Source organism: Geotrypetes seraphini, chromosome 7 (genome assembly GCF_902459505.1).
Source record: "Geotrypetes seraphini chromosome 7, aGeoSer1.1, whole genome shotgun sequence".
Classification (NCBI taxonomy): domain Eukaryota; kingdom Metazoa; phylum Chordata; class Amphibia; order Gymnophiona; family Dermophiidae; genus Geotrypetes; species Geotrypetes seraphini.
The window spans coordinates 99,507,620-99,527,437 of record NC_047090.1 but is presented as its reverse complement, the minus strand read 5'-3'; the positions used below and the strand labels follow the sequence as shown (position 1 = coordinate 99,527,437).

Sequence of the window (19,818 nt, the reverse complement as noted above, 5' to 3'; positions counted from 1 at the left end):
GGGTTCATTAAAGATTAATGTTTTATTTTATTTTTTTTTGTAATTCTTTATTCTTTTTGTAATTCTTTATTCTTTTTCATTTCTTACATCAAGTGAAAATACATATTGAATACAATTATTTCATAACACTTGAATTACATTCAATTACTCTTATAATATAAAGTAAAGAAACCCCAAAGATTAATGTTTTTAAATACTAAAAGTATCACCTTAAAGGTGATGTGATGGCTTATTGGAAGCCAATGGGAGTCAATCATTAAGGGCGTGATGTGGTCGTATTTCTTTGCATTGTGGTAATCGCTTAACGGCTGTATTTTGAATAATTTGTAGTCTTCTTTTTTCCTTTTGTGAAATATTAAGTAAAAGAGAGTTACAATAATCCATTTTAGCTATAATCAAGGAATGAATTAGTATGTTGATAGTATGGTGAAGGTTTAAAGAGGTACACAGAGGTAGGGAGGACGCGAGTGAGGGGTGGGGGGTGCCATCACCCCGAGCATCTCCTAGCCTCGCTATGCCAGAGTGGAGAAGGAATTTATGTCAAACTCTGAGCACTCTGCAAAATCAAACAATTCATAAAACTGAACTCTCCATTTAAAACTTAGATTGAAGAATGATTTTAAAAGAACCTAAAAATGGTAAGGAATTTGAATGGATGGTTATGGTGCAGAACTCTATAAAATGTGGACAGCACAAATAAACATTTCACTCAAAGAAATATGCAAGGTCTCAGTATTAAGAAGAAACTGCTTGAATCATCCAACATAGCAATAATTGCAGCAGAACTGTGTATCTCCATTAGAACCCAGCTCATACAGACCTATATGTTTATTAAGTCAAGATGCTAACATTTTTGCTGGAGTAATTGCAAACAAACTAATTATTCCAGATAATGAGACGGGATTTGTCCACAGCAGATACTCCATGGTCTACATCTGTAGACTTCTGGCAGCCATCCAGTGCTGTAAAAGAAGAAAATGACAACCAATAAATCATCACTGTTGATTTGTGAATGTCTTTTGATTGTCTATCAAGCTCTGACAGATACTACATGCACTAAATTAGCAACATGAAATTTTGAAGGCAACGGAATCGTTTACCACACAGTACTAATACATAGGGTTGGTTTGATTTATTACACTAACATAGTAATATAATAAATGGTGGCAGATAAAGACCTGAACAGTCCATCCAGTCTGCCCATAAGTTATACCCATTTAAAAAATACATGATTAGATTAACTTGTCTCTTCTTTGATATTTCTGGGCCATAGACTGTATGGGGCTTATTTTCAAATCCTTAGACACCTGGGCCAATCAGGGCCTTAGACCCCTCCTAAAGCATTCCAGGATGAATCAGGAAGGGGAAGGCCCGCTATTGTGAACAGGCAGGCCTGCTGGCAGGAGGGAGTGGGCATCCCTCTTGCCGGGCTTCCTGTAAAGGTATGGGGCGTATTGGGGGAGGGGGGTCGTTCAGGCAGGAGAGAGTGGGCATCCGAAGCCAGGTGTGTGTGGGGGGGATGTTGGGGGGAGATCTTCTGCTCAGCTGATCACAGCAAGAGCATTTTTCCTGATCAGCTGAGCCAGAAGGACTCCTTGAAACCGCGGTTTCGGCAAATCCTTCTGGCTCAGCTGATCAGGGGAAATTCCCCTGCCACGATCAGCTGATGGCAAGCCAGGGTTTTCCAGGCCTACATTTCAGCCACCTATCTTGTGCCCACATAGACGCTTTAGGCCACCTAAAGTCACTTCTGGTGTTCACCATGCTTACTTTGGCATTTGGTGGCCTAAAGCACCTACATAGAACAATTCCGGCACCGTTTATTTAGGCGCCTCAACCTTGCCGTGTTTTGCCATTTCTAACACCATTTTTCAATTAATTTAGGTTATTGGTATGGCATTTTAGAATTTTTAGAATTTCCCCAAGTGACATTTGAAGAATACAATGAAATAATCACACAAGTTGAATGCAAAAAAAAATATCTATAATCAAAAATACATCCAAATAACATGCAATAGCTGATGCAGGGACTAACCAATAATAATTTAAATTAGTGGAGAAAAAGACCTCAGTGTCACTCAGGATAAAACTAAGACATATCCAAAGGGACTCAGCTACCTTCAAATTAACTTTATTTGAAGGAGGCGGCATATCCTTGGTCAAGAAAACTCCACTTTAATGCTCCTGTCTTTATTCAACAAAATCTGTTTACTACCAATTCGCTAAAAAACTTATATCAAAAAATATAAATTCAAGAGAAACTTATCTTTCAAATACTTAGTCCACTTGCCAGTCAGCATACAAGCAGAATCACAGGCTGGTATGTCCTCATCGCGAACAGGGGCCCTGCTATGAATCTGACAACTTTGCAGTTTGGATTTATATAGCAGCATGGAAAATAAGTGTATAACAGCTACGTGTACGTTTGTACCAGCCTGCTATTCCAATGTACAAGTGTCTGCAATTGTATCAGTCTGTGATCCTTCTCTTATGCTGACTGGCAAGTGGACTAAGCATTTGAAAGATAAGTTTCTCTTGGATTTATATTTTTTGCTATAAGTTTTTTTGGCGAATTGATGATAAACTGAGATTTTTTTTAAATAAAGACAGGAGAGTTAAAGTGGAGTTTTTTGACCAAGGATGTGCCGCCTCCTTCAAATAAAGTTAATTTGAAGGTAGTTGAGTCCCTTTGGATATGTCTTAGTTTTATCCTGGGCGGCGCCAAGGTCATTTTTTCCACTAATTTAAATTATTATTGGTTAGTTCCTGCATCAGCTATTGCGTATTATTTGGATGCATTTTTTGATTATAGATATTTGAAGAATACATACATAAAAGCCTTAGATTCCAATATGCCATTGTGGTGTATTTTCTCAAACTCCTTTTATTGGCTTTCCAGAAATAAAGGGGCACTATAATTATCCTGCAAATGTAACTCAGGTCATCAGACTCAGCCAATCAATTAAAGTCTCAACTAAGGAAATATCGATATCACTAACCAGTGCCTCGTTTCCCTGCCCCATTCCAGAGGTCTCTGGAATGCACTTATTAATCTCCTGCTGTTCTGATCCTTCTGTTGCAAGGTCCAATGGCTTTTGAAGATGTCCAATAAGTGATAGGTATCTTGAAGCACTAGTCTGCACAAGCAAAATTAAAAAATCTAATAGTAATATTTACAAGATAAACTTAAATCATCATAACTACTAGTGAAGTTTGTCTGCTTATTTTGAGGGGGCAAAAGGTAAGAGTCAATAAGCAGTGGAAGCGAGGGTGAGCTGCTCTCCATAGCCAGATCAAACTACACCTATGATTTTATATTCATTTCAATGTTTAAAGTATTCTTGTCTACTAGCTACATACAAGTTTTGGGTTGGTACCTTCAGTAATGGTAAATCAAAGAGTAAAGCTGAAATCCTTCATTTTCACACAATATAGTGCCATTAACAGGAAGCCCATCTTCGTCAGCCTACTCCATTAGCAAATGGATCTGACCCAATTCTGACAACAGCTCAAGTTTTAGATCAAAGAACTCTAGAATGTACCTCAGTCTTGCCCTACAGAACCCTCTAATTATCCAGCATTAAGATCCCCATTTGCATAACCCTGCCTCAATCCTGTCTCAAAGCAGCCCCTGCAAAAAGTATCAGTATCAGAGGCATGCATATTCTTCATACTGCCCCACCGCAATGTCCCTTACATCTGTGGTAGAGGCCCACTCAAGCCTTGGCATTTCTGAAGAGGCTGTCAATCAGTGCATCAATGTGATTCTAGTGATGTGGACATCACTGGGAACTGAACCAAGACCAATGGCTCAATCCCAGTTTTCTCTGAAGCTTTGCTCTACATAGATGGAATCATATGGGCAACACTGTTGCTACAAACTAAATTTTTGTAAAAACATATTTCCGCCTGCACAGAAGTTGTTAATTTGACAAAATGCCATCTACCTTGATAGATTCTTTTATTTATTATTTTTTTTTACAGAGATGTCTTCCTATGGTCCAAGATCTCTTGACAGCTTTTATACACGTCAACCAAACAGTCCAGTCGAGGCTTGGAGCTCTGGAATTTAATAAAAAAAACATTCATTGTCGTTTCACAGAAAAAAAAAGCAAGGAGAAATTTAACAGTCATTTTTACACTGGTCCAATATGATTAGTTATTAGTATCCTTACATTCTAGTTCAATATCATCACTGGCCCTTATTCATTTATCTATGTTATTGTTAGCTGAAGACACCAATTTTATCTTGGATTAGTGACTCAGCCTCATTAAATATAATGGAATGGCAGTAATTAACAGAGGCACTAACCCCTGGATTCTATATATCGCACCCTAATTTCTTTTTTTGTAATTTTTTATTTAGAAAAATGAACACGTCACTTAGGCCCTCTTTTACAAAGCCGCGCTAAGCACTTTAGCGTGCACTAAATCAACGCGTGCGCTAACCGCTAACGTGTCCACTCACTCAGCATCCTGAGGATGCACAAAGTGGAGCCTAATGCCATTCAAGGGAATTTTCCCTTAAATTAATGAAAAATTACCCAGTTTGTTTCTTTCCATCTGATTGAAAATCCATACTTAACATGGTTCAGTCACTGAGACTAGGATACAATCCACCCAGCAGCGCAGATGTTGGAGGGAAACTGCCCACAAGCTAGGCTTCCCCAGCTTGGAGATCTATAGGCTTCAAGGTGCTGACTTCATTTTCCTGAGTCCAGGACCCACCCAACTACCTACCTTATAGGTATCCATATAATTTGTAGAATGGTCTCTCTGTTTTCCCCACTTTTTTAATCAATCCCCCTTTTTAAGGTCCGTCACAAGTCCTTAGAGCCTAGTTTACTATTTTCCTATTCTGTCTCTATGGGGGAAAAGTAGTAGCTTAGCAAACAAGCTCCCCCTCCCCCAGCAAGCTAGCACCCCTGAGAAAGGACCCAAGGGGGAAAATTCTGTAAATAGTGTCTAAAAAGATAGGTGCCTATCACGTCAATCACACTGAGGCACCTTTTACAGATTCATACCTGCAATGTAGGCCAGGGTTTTAAAGGCCTACATTATAGGACCTAAGTCCTTTAGAAAATCTAATCTAATTTAACCTTCAATTTCTGGGTCACTGTAAAATCACATCTACTGACACCTAAGTCCTTCTCCAACCCTAAGCATGCCTACTTTGGCACTAGGCGCCATGCAATAGGTGCCTACCTTTTGTAGAAGACTCTTATAGGCCTAGGAAGCCTCTTATAGCATTCACATCCTTGCTTTATCTATCACTGTGGCACAGGATAACATCCTTCTCTTACCCCCAAAGTGGCCATCTCCCCAAAACAGCTACTTCTGCTTGGATCACTATTATGTGGCTTTCAACAAGTGCTGTCTAAACTAAACTAAACCTTGGGTTTATATACCGCACCATCTCCACGAATGCGGAGCTCGGCACGGTTTACAGGAAGAAAGATGAGAGAGGAACTACAGTGGAGAGATTAAAGAGTTAGGTGTAAAGGGGGAAGGTGAGAGGCCTAAGAGGGGGGAAGTATCCTAATCCCCACGCTGACCTCAAGTCTCACAAAACCAGCACCAGAGTTCAGGTACCGCACAGTTCAAACTCACCAAGAGCCGCAATAGTAAACCAAAACCAAACACTTATTCTAGAACAGTAGTGGTGACTGCTGAAGCAGTGCAAGAAACTCCTAGACATCACAGTGAAATTTTTGACCACTAAGGCAAGCTAGCACCCAAGATTTGTTATGTCCTTATGCACCTTTTGTCTATACCCCGTCCCTTCTGAGAGAAATTCTCCAGTGCTGCACACAGTATTCGGGGAAATATGTGTAATGGCATGACAATTTTCTGTTTTGTTTACAAATTCATTTGACTGCTGTTACACAATGGGCCACTGTTTTTAGTGAGAGCACAAAAACAACCGAAGCTGGGAGCAAACACAAGGACAAGCAGAAGAAATGTTACAAGGCGGTGAGGGATGCCAAAAAGGACTATGAGGAGAAAATAGCACAAGAGGCCAAAAATTTCAAGCCCTTCTTTAGATACGTAAAAGGGAAAAAACCCGCAAAAGAGGCGGTGGGACCGCTGGATGACCTGGGAAGAAAAGGGTACATCAAGGAAGACAAACAAATTGCAGACAGACTAAATTCCTTCTTTGCGTCTGTTTTTACGAAGGAGGACACCGCATCAATACCCGAAACAGTGAAAGCGTTCAAGGGAGTAATAGAGGACAGCCTCACCACAGTAGAAGTGGACTTGGACCAGATATACTACCAGATCAACAAACTTAAAAGTGACAAATCCCCTGGACTGGATGGAATTCACCCGAGAATCTTAAAAGAACTGAAGGTAGAAATCGGGGGACTACTGCAAAACCTTGCCAACCTGTCAATTAGAACTGGACAGATACCAGACGACTGGAAGATAGCGAACGTCATGCCAATTTTCAAAAAAGGATCAAGAGGAGAACCTGGCAACTACAGACCTGTGAGTCTTACGTTTGTCCCTGGAAAGATGGTTGAAGCACTGATTAAAGATAGCATAGTCCGGCACTTGGATACTCATGACCTGATGAAAGCCAGTCAACACGGCTTCAGAAAAGGGAAGCCATGTTTGACGAATTTACTTCAATTTTTTGAGACAGTGAACAAACAAATTGATAGTGGACAAATGGTGGATATAATATACTTAGACTTCCAGAAAGCATTCGACAAGGTTCCACATGAAAGACTTCTCAAGAAACTACAAAGCCATGGAATAGAGGGAGACATACTGAGATGGATAGGCAAATGGCTGGAGATCAGAATGCAGAGGATGGGCATAAATGTGAAGTTTTCAGACTGGGAGAAAGTGACTAGTGGTGTGCCCCAGGGCTCGGTACTTGGGCCCATCTTATTTAATATTTTCATCAATGACCTGGAAGAAGGAACGTCCAGTGAGATCATCAAGTTTGCAGACGACACAAAGCTATGCCAGGCAACCAGATCACAGAAGGATAGCGAGGAACTCCAGAGCGACTTGTGTCAGTTAGAGAAATGGGCAGAGAAATGGCAGATGAAGTTTAATATGGAAAAGTGCAAAGTAATGCATCTGGGCAGAAAGAACAAGGAGCACGAGTATAGAATGTCAGGTGCAACTCTGGGTAAGAGCAAACAAAAAAAGGAACTGGGTGTACTGATAGATAGGACCCTGAAACCGTCGGCGCAATGTGCGGCAGCGGCAAAGAAAGCGAATAGAATATTAGGCATGATAAAGAAAGGAATCACGAGTAGATCAGAGAAAGTTATAATGCTGCTTTATAGAGCAACTAGTCTTTAAGCCCGTTACATTAACGGGTGCTAGAATAGATGTGTGTGTGTCTTTCTTTCTTTCTCTCTCTTTCTCCTTGGCCGCTTTCTGTCTGTCTTTCTTTCTTTCTGTCTCTCTTTTTCCTCGGCTGTCCACCATCACCCCTTGCCTGTTCCACCTGTCCAGCAGTAGCCCTTCTTCCTTCCTTTTACCTTCCCCTGTCCAGCAGCACTCCTTACCTGCTCCCCCTTTCCCTCTTCCCTGTTCCCCCTGTCCAGCAGCACTTCATACCTGCTCCGCTGTCCCTCTTCCCTGCTCCCCCTGTCCAGCAGCACTCCTTACTTGCTCCCCCTGTCCCTCTTCCCTGCTCCCCCTACAGCAGCACTCCTTACTTTCTCCCCCTGACCCTCTTCCCTGCTCCCCCTGCCCAGCAGCACTCCTTACTTGCTCCCCCTGTCCCTTTTCCCTGCTCTCCCTGTCCAGCAGCACTTCTTACCTGCTCCCCTGTCCCTCTTCCCTGCTCCCCCTGTCCAGCAGCACTCCTTACTTTCTCCCCCTGTCCCTCTTCCCTGCTCCCCCTGCCCAGCAGCACTCCTTATTTTCTCCCCTGACCCTCTTACCTGCTCCCCCTGTCCAGCATGCGGCTCCTCTTCTTTAAAACAGCCTACTGATGATCTAAGAGTTTTAGATTCTGACCTGCCGGCTAGGCTGAACCAAAGCGAGGCAGACTCAAAGCAATTCGCAGTCTTGGGTTTCTCGTGTGATGAAGCACCGTGCCAGCACGGAGCTGCAATAATTAATTGGTCTATGTCTAATTTCTGTTTTAGAAATAATTGCATAGTTTTTACAAATATAAATGACTCCCCCCCCCCCCCCGAGATGCGCCATACTGAAAGCTCCGGGGGAAGCTGTTCTCCTTTCCCTCGGTGCTGCTGTTGCGCTGAGGGGGGAGGGGGCGTATGCTTCCGTCTCCTGCGTTCTCAGTGCTCCCTTCTGGAAGCAGCGACTCCGACCTTTACCGGGCTAGCCCGTTACATTATGAGGTGCACGAAACCTCCTCAGTGGATCCCAGTTGTTTAAAGTAGCGTGCCCTTCCCGCCGAAAGCTCGCGTGTGCAGCACTCTACACACGCTGCTTCGGGGCCTTCTACTGCCCTGATTTACTCTGGCATGTTCCTGATGACATCATCAGAGATGCGGCAGAGCAAATCAGGGCAGTAGAAGGCCCCGAAGCAGCGTGTGTAGAGTGCTCCACACGCTGCTTGAATCAGCGTTTGGAGTCGGGCCCGCGAAGAAAGTAGCAGCTGGAGTCTTTTTTTGGCGCTTCCCTTCCCGCCCCTTGAGGTGTCGCCGCGGCTCCTCTCGATCCCCTCTCGATTGCGTCAGAGGGAACGTGCTACCATGTGGAGAGCGGCCTGCGAGGTTCGTTACAGCGGCCGCGAACCTCAGCAGGCCGCTTTGAACAGGAGCGGTAGCGGCTGTTGCAGGAGGATTGGGGGGGGGGAATTCGTGAGCGGCGGCAGGACCATGAGGCGGGATTGATTTTTTCAGCTTCCCCTATCTGGGGAAACCGCTGTGCCGAACTGAACTGCGCGTGGGGCCGTAGTAAGCGCGGGGCATGCTGCAGTCTTGGCGGCCACGGACATACGGATCATGGAAGCACGCTGATAAGACTGCGCATGCGCCGCCTACGGTTTTATTATATAGATGGTCAGACCACACTTGGAATACTGTGTCCAACGTTGGTCTCCCTACCTAAAGGAGGATATAAAACTGCTGGAGAGGGTGCAGAGGCGAGCAACGAAGCTAGTAAAAGGTATGGAGAACTTAGATTATGAAGAACGACTTAGGAAACTGGGACTGTTCTCCCTTGAGAAAAGGAGATTGCGAGGGGATATGATCGAGACTTTCAAAATACTGAAAGGAATTGACAAAATAGAGCAGGAATAAAAGTTATTTACGATGTCCAATGTGACTCGGAAAGAGGTCATGGACTAAAGCTGAGGGGGGACAAGTCCAGGACAAATATCAGGAAGTTCTGCTTCATGCAGCGAGTGGTGGACACCTGGAATGCTCTCCCAGAGGAGGTTATTGCGGAATCCACTGTTCTAGGATTTAAAGGCAAGCTAGATGCACATCTCCTTGCAAGGCGCATAGAGGATACGGGTGACTAAGGTTACGCCAGGCTGGGCCTCTGCGTGTGCGGATCGCCGGACTTGATGGACCTAAGGTCTGATCCGGAGATGGCAGTTCTTATGATTCAAAGATCATTTCCTCAGTAACAATGGCCTAACCACAATCCAATACAGTATATGAAGCCTGGGGGATCTTTTTTCTTTTTACTTTGTATGCATTGTTCACACTTATCTATGCTGAAGTTTAACAGCCAATGTATCTCCTATCAACTAAGCCTGAAAAAATCTCTTTCATAACTATTTGTCATCTACTTTGGGTTAACAGCAATTCTGTGTCATATGCAAAACTGCTTACCTTTTCCACACTTTTTATTTACAAATATATTTAACAGCTCTAAAGGTGGAATTCATCAATGGGTGCTACCAAATTAGCTTGCGCTAAATGCTAAAGACGCCCATTATATTCCTATGGGCATCTTTAGTGGTTAGCATGTACTAATGTGGTCGTGCCCATGAATAAATTCCCCTCTAAATCACAGTACAGATACTCACAAGATGCCATTTTTTTCTTTCTACCCTTCTCCACTGAGAAGATGGACCATTTTATCCTGTTTCCTCTTCCAAACAGTTTTTTGGCCTAGGGAACACCCCCCTCCCTTCCATAATAATTTAGTTTCATTAACAGCCTGTCAAACATTCTATAAAAATATATCAAACCAATGGTTTCTCAGGCTTAGACCATAGGAAAAAGAATGTGAATCAATGCCAGAAAATACAGGATTTCACTCTCTATATTGTCTAACACTCTTAAAAAGTTGTGGTATACTCGATCCACTCTTTCACATTCTCACTCTTTCTTTCTATATTCCATCCTCTCCAGATCAATGCTTACTTTGGCGTTTGGTGGCCTAAAGCACCTACGTAGAACAAGTCCGGCGTTTTTTATTTAGGCGCCTCAACCTTGCCGTGTTTTGCCATTTCTAACAGCATTTTTCAATTAATTTAGGTATCAGTATGGCACCTACCCGTGCCTAAATGTAGTCGCTATTTTAGAATTTCCCCCCCAGTGACATTTGAAGAATACAATGAAATAATCACACAAGTTGAATGTAAAAAAAAACATCTATAACTAAAAATACATTCAAATAACACGCAATAGCTGATGCAGGGACTAACCAATAATAATTTAAATTAGTGGAAAAAAACGACCTCGGTGTCACCCAGGATAAAACTAAGACATATCCAAAGGGACTCAGCTACCTACAAATTAACTTTATTTGAAGGAGGCGGCACATCCTTGGTCAAAAAACATGCCTATAAAATCAATATCTTCCATGTTTCACTCTTGGCTTTTTATTTGGCATATTTAGCTTTTGCCATAGCCTCTTCATTTTGCCATCCCTATTAGTGCCTCTTCCAAACTGCTACTGCACAAACCCTCTCCCATCCAATCTCACCCCACTTTTCCACCCAATAAACTGGCTCCCAGTTAAACCTCTTCTCATTTTCAAACTACTGCTTTTCACCGCCTTCTCTCAGCATTAGTATACTGCTGTACACTTTTGTGCCCTCTGTTCTGCATTCTCTGCAGAAACAAAAGCTGCTTCTTACACTTCTGAGCAGCCCAACCTATTGCCTAATATCTAAGAAGCCACTCTTAGCCTAAAAGCAAAACAACACCTCTTCAAACTGCTTTATCCAAACTTGTAATTGCTCTCTCATTCACTGACTGACTCTTCACTGCTATAAGGGGCCCTTTTACAGACGTGAACTATTTAGCATGTAAATTAGCACATAGTAAACGTTAGTACATGACCACAGTAGTACTTACCACACCAATATAACAGAACACACCAACTCATACACTACTTGAGGTGGAAATTGGGTGTAGAGTACCAACTGCAGTTAGCACACGATCACTTACCACATATCAACTGTCACCGATGCAGAGGCACTGGGGGGGATTCTATAAATGGTGCCAAAAAAGAACAGCATTCAGCGCTATTCTATAAAGAGCAGTGGTTAGTGCCGATTCCCATGCTCATCTCTGAGCCCCAGACTTACACCTGCTGAAACCTAGTGGGAATGCCGGGGTCCGAGTTGGGTACAGAGACCCATTATTCTCTAACAGAGCGCCTAACTATTAGAATGCAACTGACACGCTCATGCCCCCTTCTGGATTGTATGCTATGGGATTTAGAAGACCCAACATTACAGGATAGCACGCAGCCAGATGTGCCCACAAATCCTAATCTATGCCAATTAATATCAATAATTGGTTGTTAGCATCCAATTCTTGATGGTTTTCAGCTTGTTCTCTAGTCGTGGGCTTGTCTTGCCATTGGGGCTTGAGCATATCTGAGAAGCTGAAAGCTATGCTGTCGGTAGTTTCACTACCAGCAGGGCCTCCCAAAGTGGACAGGTTTCAGTGGAGATGTCAGACTAACTATGTACAACCCATCTAAGCAGCAGCACACGGGGCAGTGCTGGAGGCGGAGGATCGTGTTTAATGCGACATCAACAACATCAAATTTATACTGCGCCCAGCAATCTACTTCTGTATTCTGTCACAAAATCTTGATGATGTTCATCAAGTCGCTAGGACTCGAACACAAGTCAATGGCACCTAACAACTGCTTCTTGGCCAATTAAGTTGTGCATGCATCTCAGGAGCGATTTGGGCACCATATATAGAATCAGGGGTTACTGCCTCCTAAGTAAGTGCATCTATGATCGTTATCTGTAGAGGTTTTCTGTACAGGAAGTGTATGGCAACATACTTTGAACACCTCCCCCCAACAGTTAGCTCATCTTAGTAAATGGGCTCCCTAAGTTCATGTTAGTTGCATTTGTTTTACAGTGAATTGGGTAGGCTGCAATGTAACAGCTGTAAATATAAGTTCACTCCCTTTATTCAGTTGGTAACATCCTCAAAGATATTCAGCAAATAAGCAAGACACAACTTCCTTTTCCAGAAGGCATAATAATAATAATAACAGTTTATATACCGCAGGACCGTGAAGTTCTATGCGGTTTACAATGAATTAGAAAGATTCTACAAATTGAATGGAACATTCATAGTTAGAGATTAGTGGTTAACAGTTTACGAGATCAGATTTGGGGGTGGGATTGTGATGGGGTCTATTGTCCAGATTTGTTACCTAGGTATAGTGATTCTTCTTCCAACATACCACCATTTAGCTGCACAAGCCTCACCTGGAATACTGGTACTACTTCCGATATCCCATGAGAGTCCACTGGATCTTTCAGAAGAATGCACAAGTAGTAGATAACTTTTTGCTAAGGAGAAAAAGATTTTTAAAAATCTGAGGCAGACTCCAATTTCAGTATTCAACGTGATATAAAAGGCATAGTTCCCTCAAAATATTTTCCATTTTAAATATCTTTAACTGGCATCTATGGCAGCTGGAGGGTAGGGGGGGTCAGTTCTGGGCAGAAAATCATCATTGCTGTATTAATCCTCTTGGATAGGTGGAAATAAAAGTAAAAACAATCAATTTGTATACATTTTTATTGGATTAACTTAATGTATCACCCCAAATTGGTTATTTTACCTTAATTTTCTGGTAAATTTCTCATCTTTCTGCTTGGTTTTGATTCCCATTCCTAATTCAAATTAGATTCTATAGGTAAAAAAACACTTGTCTCCTATCCATACCAGGAGTAACTCTCTCTTATGATTTATAGAACAGTAAGAAAAGTTAGTTTCTGCAAACCGCTAAACTACTCTTCCTCATTACATAGCTGCAAACATTCTTTTTTAAGCTTTCCTTCTTTCCACATCAATTACTTCACTAAAACAACCAGCATACTCAAGATTGTTCTCTATTTAAAATACTCACATGTTGTTAGCTGTTTGCACATTTAGAACTAGATTCAGTAAATGGTGTCCAAATCTGTGTTAAAAAAAATCTGCACGGAGTGCAATTCTATAAATGTTGTTCCGAGTTGCACGCTGATTTATAGAATAGCACTTAAGAGCCGATTTCCATGCCAAACTTTGGGCGCAAGGATTTATACCAACTGAAACCTGGCATAAATCCCGGTTTGTAAGTTAGGCATGGATCACCACTATTCAGCTATACTGCCTACATCTTTAGTGAATGCCCCCACTCACCCATGCCCCCTTCTGAGTTGCACTTTATAAGATTTGTGTGTACATCTTTATAGAATAGCATTTAGCAAGATGCAAATCCAAACTGTTGCCAATTAATGCCAATAATTGTTAGCACCAAATTCTGCCTGCATAAATTTGGGTTCATTTATAGAACTACCCTTTTACCGTATCATCAGAAATGTATCAAGTGAGTTTCATAAAAACCAATATGATAATTTTCAACTTAAAAAATTCATTTCCTTTTAAATTTCAGAGCATAGGAGGCATAAAAAAATCTAACTATGCAACATCTACAGAGAAGGCAGAGATCTCATTAGTGAGTGCTCCCCATGATTCTCTCCAGGAATCCTTTCAGTCTATTAACACGAGCCATGCACATTATACCTAAGCTGCATGCAGAAACATTTTCCTCGTATTTCAGACATATATTAATCAAATAATTGTGTCCCTAGTATAAACTATTGTGTGGGAACATGGGTTTCAGTATATTCAAGGCCATCTCTTAGCTAACTCGTGCCCTGTAGAAAAACAAAAAAAAAGTGTTTCTCCTTCCAACACAGCATTCTTTCCTCTGATAATAACAAATGGCTACAGAAAGAAAATCAGAGGGACTACAGACCTTATAGGCTTTATCTCCTAGCATAATCTACATTTCTGTGATTCATCTTAATAGCAATTTGATGCTATTCAGGGACTTTAGGCACAGCTCAAAATGTGCAGAGGTGCAGGAAAAATAAGCCACACACAGCTACGTGACTCATCTTCTACCAATCTTGCTACGCTCATGTCACCCATAAGAACATAAGAATTGCCGCTGCTGGGTCAGACCAGTGGTCCATCGTGCCCAGCAGTCCGCTCCCGCGCCGGCTCCTAGGTCAAAGACCAGGGCCCTAACTGAGACCAGCCCTGCCCCTCTCCTTAAGTTACTTCACTGGCTCCCTATCTGCCATCGCATACAGTTCAAGATCTTATTGCTGACCTACAAGTGTGTTCATTCTGCTGCCCCGCAATCTCTCTCCTTGCTTCTCTCTCCTTATACACCTCCCAGAGAACTCTGTTCCTCAGATAAGTCACTCTTAGCGTTACCCTTCTCCTCCACTGCCAATTCCAGACTGTTTCTTTCATCCAGCTTCCCCATGCCTAGAATAAATTGCCCGAGTTTGTCCGTCAAACCCCTTCCCTTGTTTAAAAGCAAACTGAAAACCTATCTTTTTGATATAGTTTCCAATCCTTAACCCTACTTCTCTGCTCTCCAACCCAGCCCGCTTATTAACCATTCCCCTTAACTGTATCCATGACATCCTGTTTGTCTGTCTTGCCCGTCTTGACTGTTTTCTTACTCTTTGTGACTCTGTGCAGCGCTGCATGCGTCTGGTAGCGCTATAGAAATAATTAATAGTAGTTTGAGCAAATACCATGTAAATGGCTTCATTGATGACAACATCCTTCACATTGTTCATTTCTATAAAAGTCGTGCTCTCCTTTCCTGAAGCATAGTATGAAGTCATCTGGATTCCAAGCGAGGCAATGACCAGCAAAGACTCCTGATCAATCTTCACAAAATGCAGGTAAAACAACAACCCAATCAAGGTAACAAATATGGCAGCTGACAGCACTGCAGTGTTCTGTCAAAAGACAATGAGAAGCATTTCAGCTGGTGTCATGTTTTATTTACACATTGTCTCACTAAGCAAAATTAACTTAAAGACATTTTTAGCAAATCTGCCATATAAAGCTAGACCAAATAAATGTATCCGTTAAGGGGGACAGCATCTTAACTTTAATCAGATAAGTTTAGGACAGCAATATTTCATGGTCCTACTTGAATAGCAAACAAAACGTTAAGCAAACATTTTACTCCCATCTATCCACCATCGTTCAGAAATCCTTTACAGTTGTCATGTTTTGATCAAAAGTTATTATGTAGTCTCTTACTGTGATGAGCAAAAGAATTACCCCCTCCTGATTTCCCCTATTATTTCATATGTCACAATGAATGGTTTCTGATCTTTAAACAAAATATTACACAATGGGAACCTGAATAAACACAGAACACAGGTTTTAAATTATTAAAATCATTTACTTAAGGAACAAAGTTATCCAATAACCATATTATCCATGTAAAAACGTTATCTGCCCCCACCCTCCCATAGTTACTTAAATCAATTAATCAAATTTAATTGATATTTTGATTCCAATAGAACACAGCCAAGCTTGATTGCAGTCAGCCCTCTTAAATCTAAACATCGCTATATATCACTATATATAATTTCATCATGAGAAAGGAATATCACCACAAAATATCTCCTGGTCTCTTTAGAATTCCTTTTTTTTTTTTAATTCTTTATTTTCATTTTATAGTATTGACATAATATTAGTCAAAACAAGAAAATAATACAACTCAGTACATACATTAAAATGAGACAATAGGTAATAATAAAAATATACAATTGAAATACAAAAACAGAACAAAATTTTTCTTTCTCATACGGCAGTCATTAAACCCAAATGTGAATTATTACTGGTTTGTATCTTTAGACCTCAATTAAGGGGGGAGAAAGCTTTACAATGGCTGAAATCTTTATCAAATAATACAAGAAATTAAAGATGGTAGCAGGAGAGAACAAAAACCAAAAAGCTTGTGCTTGAGCAGGTTGAGACTGAACTTCTCTCAGGAATGAGACTGAACTTCTCTCAGGAGAATTCCTTTTAAAATCTTAACATTAGTACACAAAATTATCCATCCCGGTCATCCACTTTATGCTTTCAAACTGTTTATATATGCCTACCAAAAGCCTGGATCAGCTCAGCAACATCTAATGCATTCAAATGAGTCAAACTTTTACTCTTCAGACTTTGCCTCAAAAGCTCCACATTGTTTTCTGCACACTTCACTACATATGCACAGAATAGCTAATAACTTTATTAACGGAGTTTAACTATGCTGTGCACTAATGTGTCCGAGACTTGTGCAAACTCATTTCTACAAAGGGGTCAAGCAATAAATTTACAATACAACCATGCCCTGCAACACCAATGCAAAAATGTAACTCCCAGATGCACTAATTAAATACAGTGGTATGCCACTAGACCAGTGGTCTCAAACTCGCGGCCCAGGGGGCCACATGCGGCCCGCCAGGTACTATTTTGCGGCCCGCAGCCTCTACTAGTGCTGTTCGCTCTTTGCAGTGTCCTCTGGCTTCCCCCTGGCCTCCCACTCTTACCTTCAGATAATTACCGCGGCCTACAGAGAGGATTGCCGGTGCTGCAGCGATCCTTGCAGGCTGCCGTGGTCCTCGGCAGCATGTTCCCTCTGCCGTAATCCTGCCCCTGACATCAGAGGAGGGGCAGGACTGCGGCAGAGGGAATGTGTTGCGGAGGCCGATGGCAGCCTGCAAGGAACATTACAGCACCGGCGATCCTCTCTGCAGGCTGCGTTAATTAGCTGAAACTAAGACTGGGAGGCCAGGGGGGAAGCTGGAGGATGCTTCAAAGAAATGGGGAACATGCAGGCCTTCAGGGGAGGGGGGGAAGTTTATAAACTATAAGGAGTTTTACCTCATGCAAAATTGTCATTTCTTTAATAAGACATTAACTATTTTTTCTGAGGCCCTCCAAGTACCTACAAATCCAAAATGCGGCCCTGCAAAGGGTTTGAGTTTGAGACCACTGCACTAGACCCAACACAATAGTATGGGGGCAGAATGCACCATGTACAGTGACGGGCTGGGTCAGAAACTGGTTGAGTGGAAGATAACAGAGGCACATCTCATGAAGAGGCACGTCCTGTAAGCAATCTCCCAACACCAGCACCCCTTCTCTCTGCCGGCCCTTCTCTCCAACTCAGGTCCTTCTCTCGGCGCAAGGCTCGTTTGAAGGGCCTTTGCACATGTGCTGACGGCAGCGCACTGATGTAATTCATTCGCATGACGCCATCATGCCGATGCCAGCGCACTTCCAGGTGTCTCGAGCTGGGGACATTAGGTTTAGTGTGTCCCGGCTCAAAAAAGTTTGTGAGACACTGGTTTAGGGGGTAAAGAACTTATGTGCACGACAGAAGAACAGAACTTGGGTGCGATTGTATGTCATGATCTTAAGTTTGAAAAGGAGACAGCAAAAGCTAGAAGGATGTATTGATGCTCCTGTATAAGACCCTGGTGAGACATCATTTAGAATATTGTGTACAAGAGTAACACATTCTGAATGGAATACATTTTGGTCAAAGACGAACAGACCTCTCCTGTCAGCTAGCTTATGTGGACGGTCACCTGGACTCTCTCACGTATGAAAAAAGCTGCACTTAGAGATAATGATAAATGCTGGCATTGCCTCTCATCTGAGGGTAATTTGCCTCATATGCTTTTTGAATGTGATGCTATTCGCCCCTTCTGGGAAGCTATATGGTCCACCATTAAAGTGATCACAAATTGTACTGCTGATATATCATATGATATCATTATTTTGTGTTCCCTACATACCTGTTTTGATAATTCAAAATGTAAACCAAAACTAATTGATTTGCTGATATCTATTGGCCTTCAGCAGGTGTTACAACATTGGAAATCGGCTTCTACACTCAACGATCCCTTTTGGTGGAACTCGGTGTGCTTATTCAAATGATACGAACAATATGCTGTTGAGAAATGTTATCCACTATTACGTCCCCACAGAATCAACTATGGACTCCTACTGACAATTTTGTAACTGCACGAAAATTGTAATTTATCATTGTCATAATATTCTTTGCTTTTATGACATGTCTAACCATAATCAAATTAACAGTTAGACATCTCCTCATAGTTCTGTTTACTGTTCTTTTGTATATTTGAAATATTCAATAAACAGATTGAACTTAAAAAAAAATATATTGTGTACAATTCTGGAGGCCGCACCTTCAAAAAGATATAAAAAGGATGGAATCGGACCAGAAGGCGTATGGGGACAGACTTAAAGATCTCATTCTGTATACTTTGGAAAAAAGGCAGGAGAGGGGAGATATGAGAGGGACATTTAAATATCTACTTGGCATAAATGTGTATGAATCTCTTTCATTTCAAAGGAAGCTCTGGAATGAGAGGGCATAGGATGAAGACTCAGGAGTAATCTAAGGAAATACTTTTGTACAGAAAGGGGTGGTGGATGCGTGGAATGGTCTCCCAGAGGAGGTGGTGGAAACAGAGACTGTGTCTGAATTCAAGAAAATGTGGGATAGGCAGGGGGAAGAGGTCATGGTTACTGCGGATGGTCAAACTAAATGGGCCATTCGGCCTTTATCTGCCATCATGTTTCTATATTGGTCTGTAATATTGTCGACTAAAGGTCTTACAGTTTGAATGCGTTTTACTTGCCTACTGCGCTACTCTTCAGCACTGAGATTTTACTCATATTTTCCTGCGCTAATACTCATCAATGAGATCAGCCAAAGAAAATCACGGGTTGGGGCAGCGCACGCAAAATTGCCGGTAAAGGCCTAGTGCAGCATGCTGCCGACGGTGAGCGCGCCTCACCTCGGTATAGGCGAAGAGCGCGTAGGCGGCCAGCCAGACAGCGCAGGTGCAGGCCGTGAGCCCGCGCAGGGACAGCTTCGGGGAACAAACCGAAAACTCGCGGCAAGAAGCGGCCTCATAGGATCTGCATTGCAGACTAATGGCGCCACCGTAGATATTGGTGAACTGCTGCTCCTGCATGATTCCGCAGCAGCTTTCTTCTGGGAGGGAGGGGGGCCGGGAAACAGTATCGCCCGCCTCCTGTTCCCGTTTAGTTAACCGGGGGCTCGGCTTCCGGCTTGTCACGGCGACGTCACCCTCGCCGCAGCCCCTCAAGCTGTGCGCATGTGCCGTACTCCCCCTCCCCCCTTCATATCCTCTATAGTCAGTGAACCATCGCCACAGCCTCCCCCTCCCCCCATATCCTCTACTGTCCATGAACGGCTGAGGTATAGGAGAGCCTTGTTGTAAGCAGCAGCAGCAGCTGTTTAACGGGGTGGAGGGGGGGGAGGGAGACAGTGGCGAAGTCCTACGAGGGTTGTTGCACGAAATCGGATGGGAAATAAGGTTCATTTGCTTTTCAATAGCTCTTCTTGCCGAGAAGCATTTGAGTTGAAGGTGGCGCTCCTTTGATAAAGGCTCCCTGGCAGTTCTTATACAGATTGTGAAGGGAGGAGGGTTAGTGTGTGTAAACAGGAGGCAGAATGGAGAGATATTGGACTCGGTGGGGTATTAGAAGGAAGGAAGGGCAATATGTTAATAGGGTAATG

The 19,818-nt window shown here is 42.5% G+C and overlaps 1 protein-coding gene across 2 annotated transcripts; it reads right to left on the bottom strand.

Annotated features, from left to right (window-relative positions):
- Window positions 1-19,362, bottom strand: PIGH (phosphatidylinositol glycan anchor biosynthesis class H). Of its 2 annotated transcripts, XR_004540224.1 has the most exons (6): window positions 19,070-19,362; window positions 14,978-15,187; window positions 12,641-12,724; window positions 3,948-4,062; window positions 3,000-3,137; window positions 1-962 (listed from the first exon to the last, which is right to left on the bottom strand). XR_004540224.1 is itself a non-coding variant. In XM_033953486.1 (5 exons), the coding sequence occupies exons 1-4, from the start codon at window positions 19,247-19,249 to the stop codon at window positions 3,979-3,981; spliced, it is 558 nt and encodes a 185-aa protein (XP_033809377.1). In that variant the 5' UTR covers window positions 19,250-19,362; the 3' UTR covers window positions 1-962; window positions 3,948-3,978. The 2 variants fall into 2 exon arrangements, 1 of the variants encoding a protein (XP_033809377.1); XM_033953486.1 differs by lacking the exon at window positions 3,000-3,137.
- Window positions 19,363-19,818: the final 456 nt, after the last annotated feature.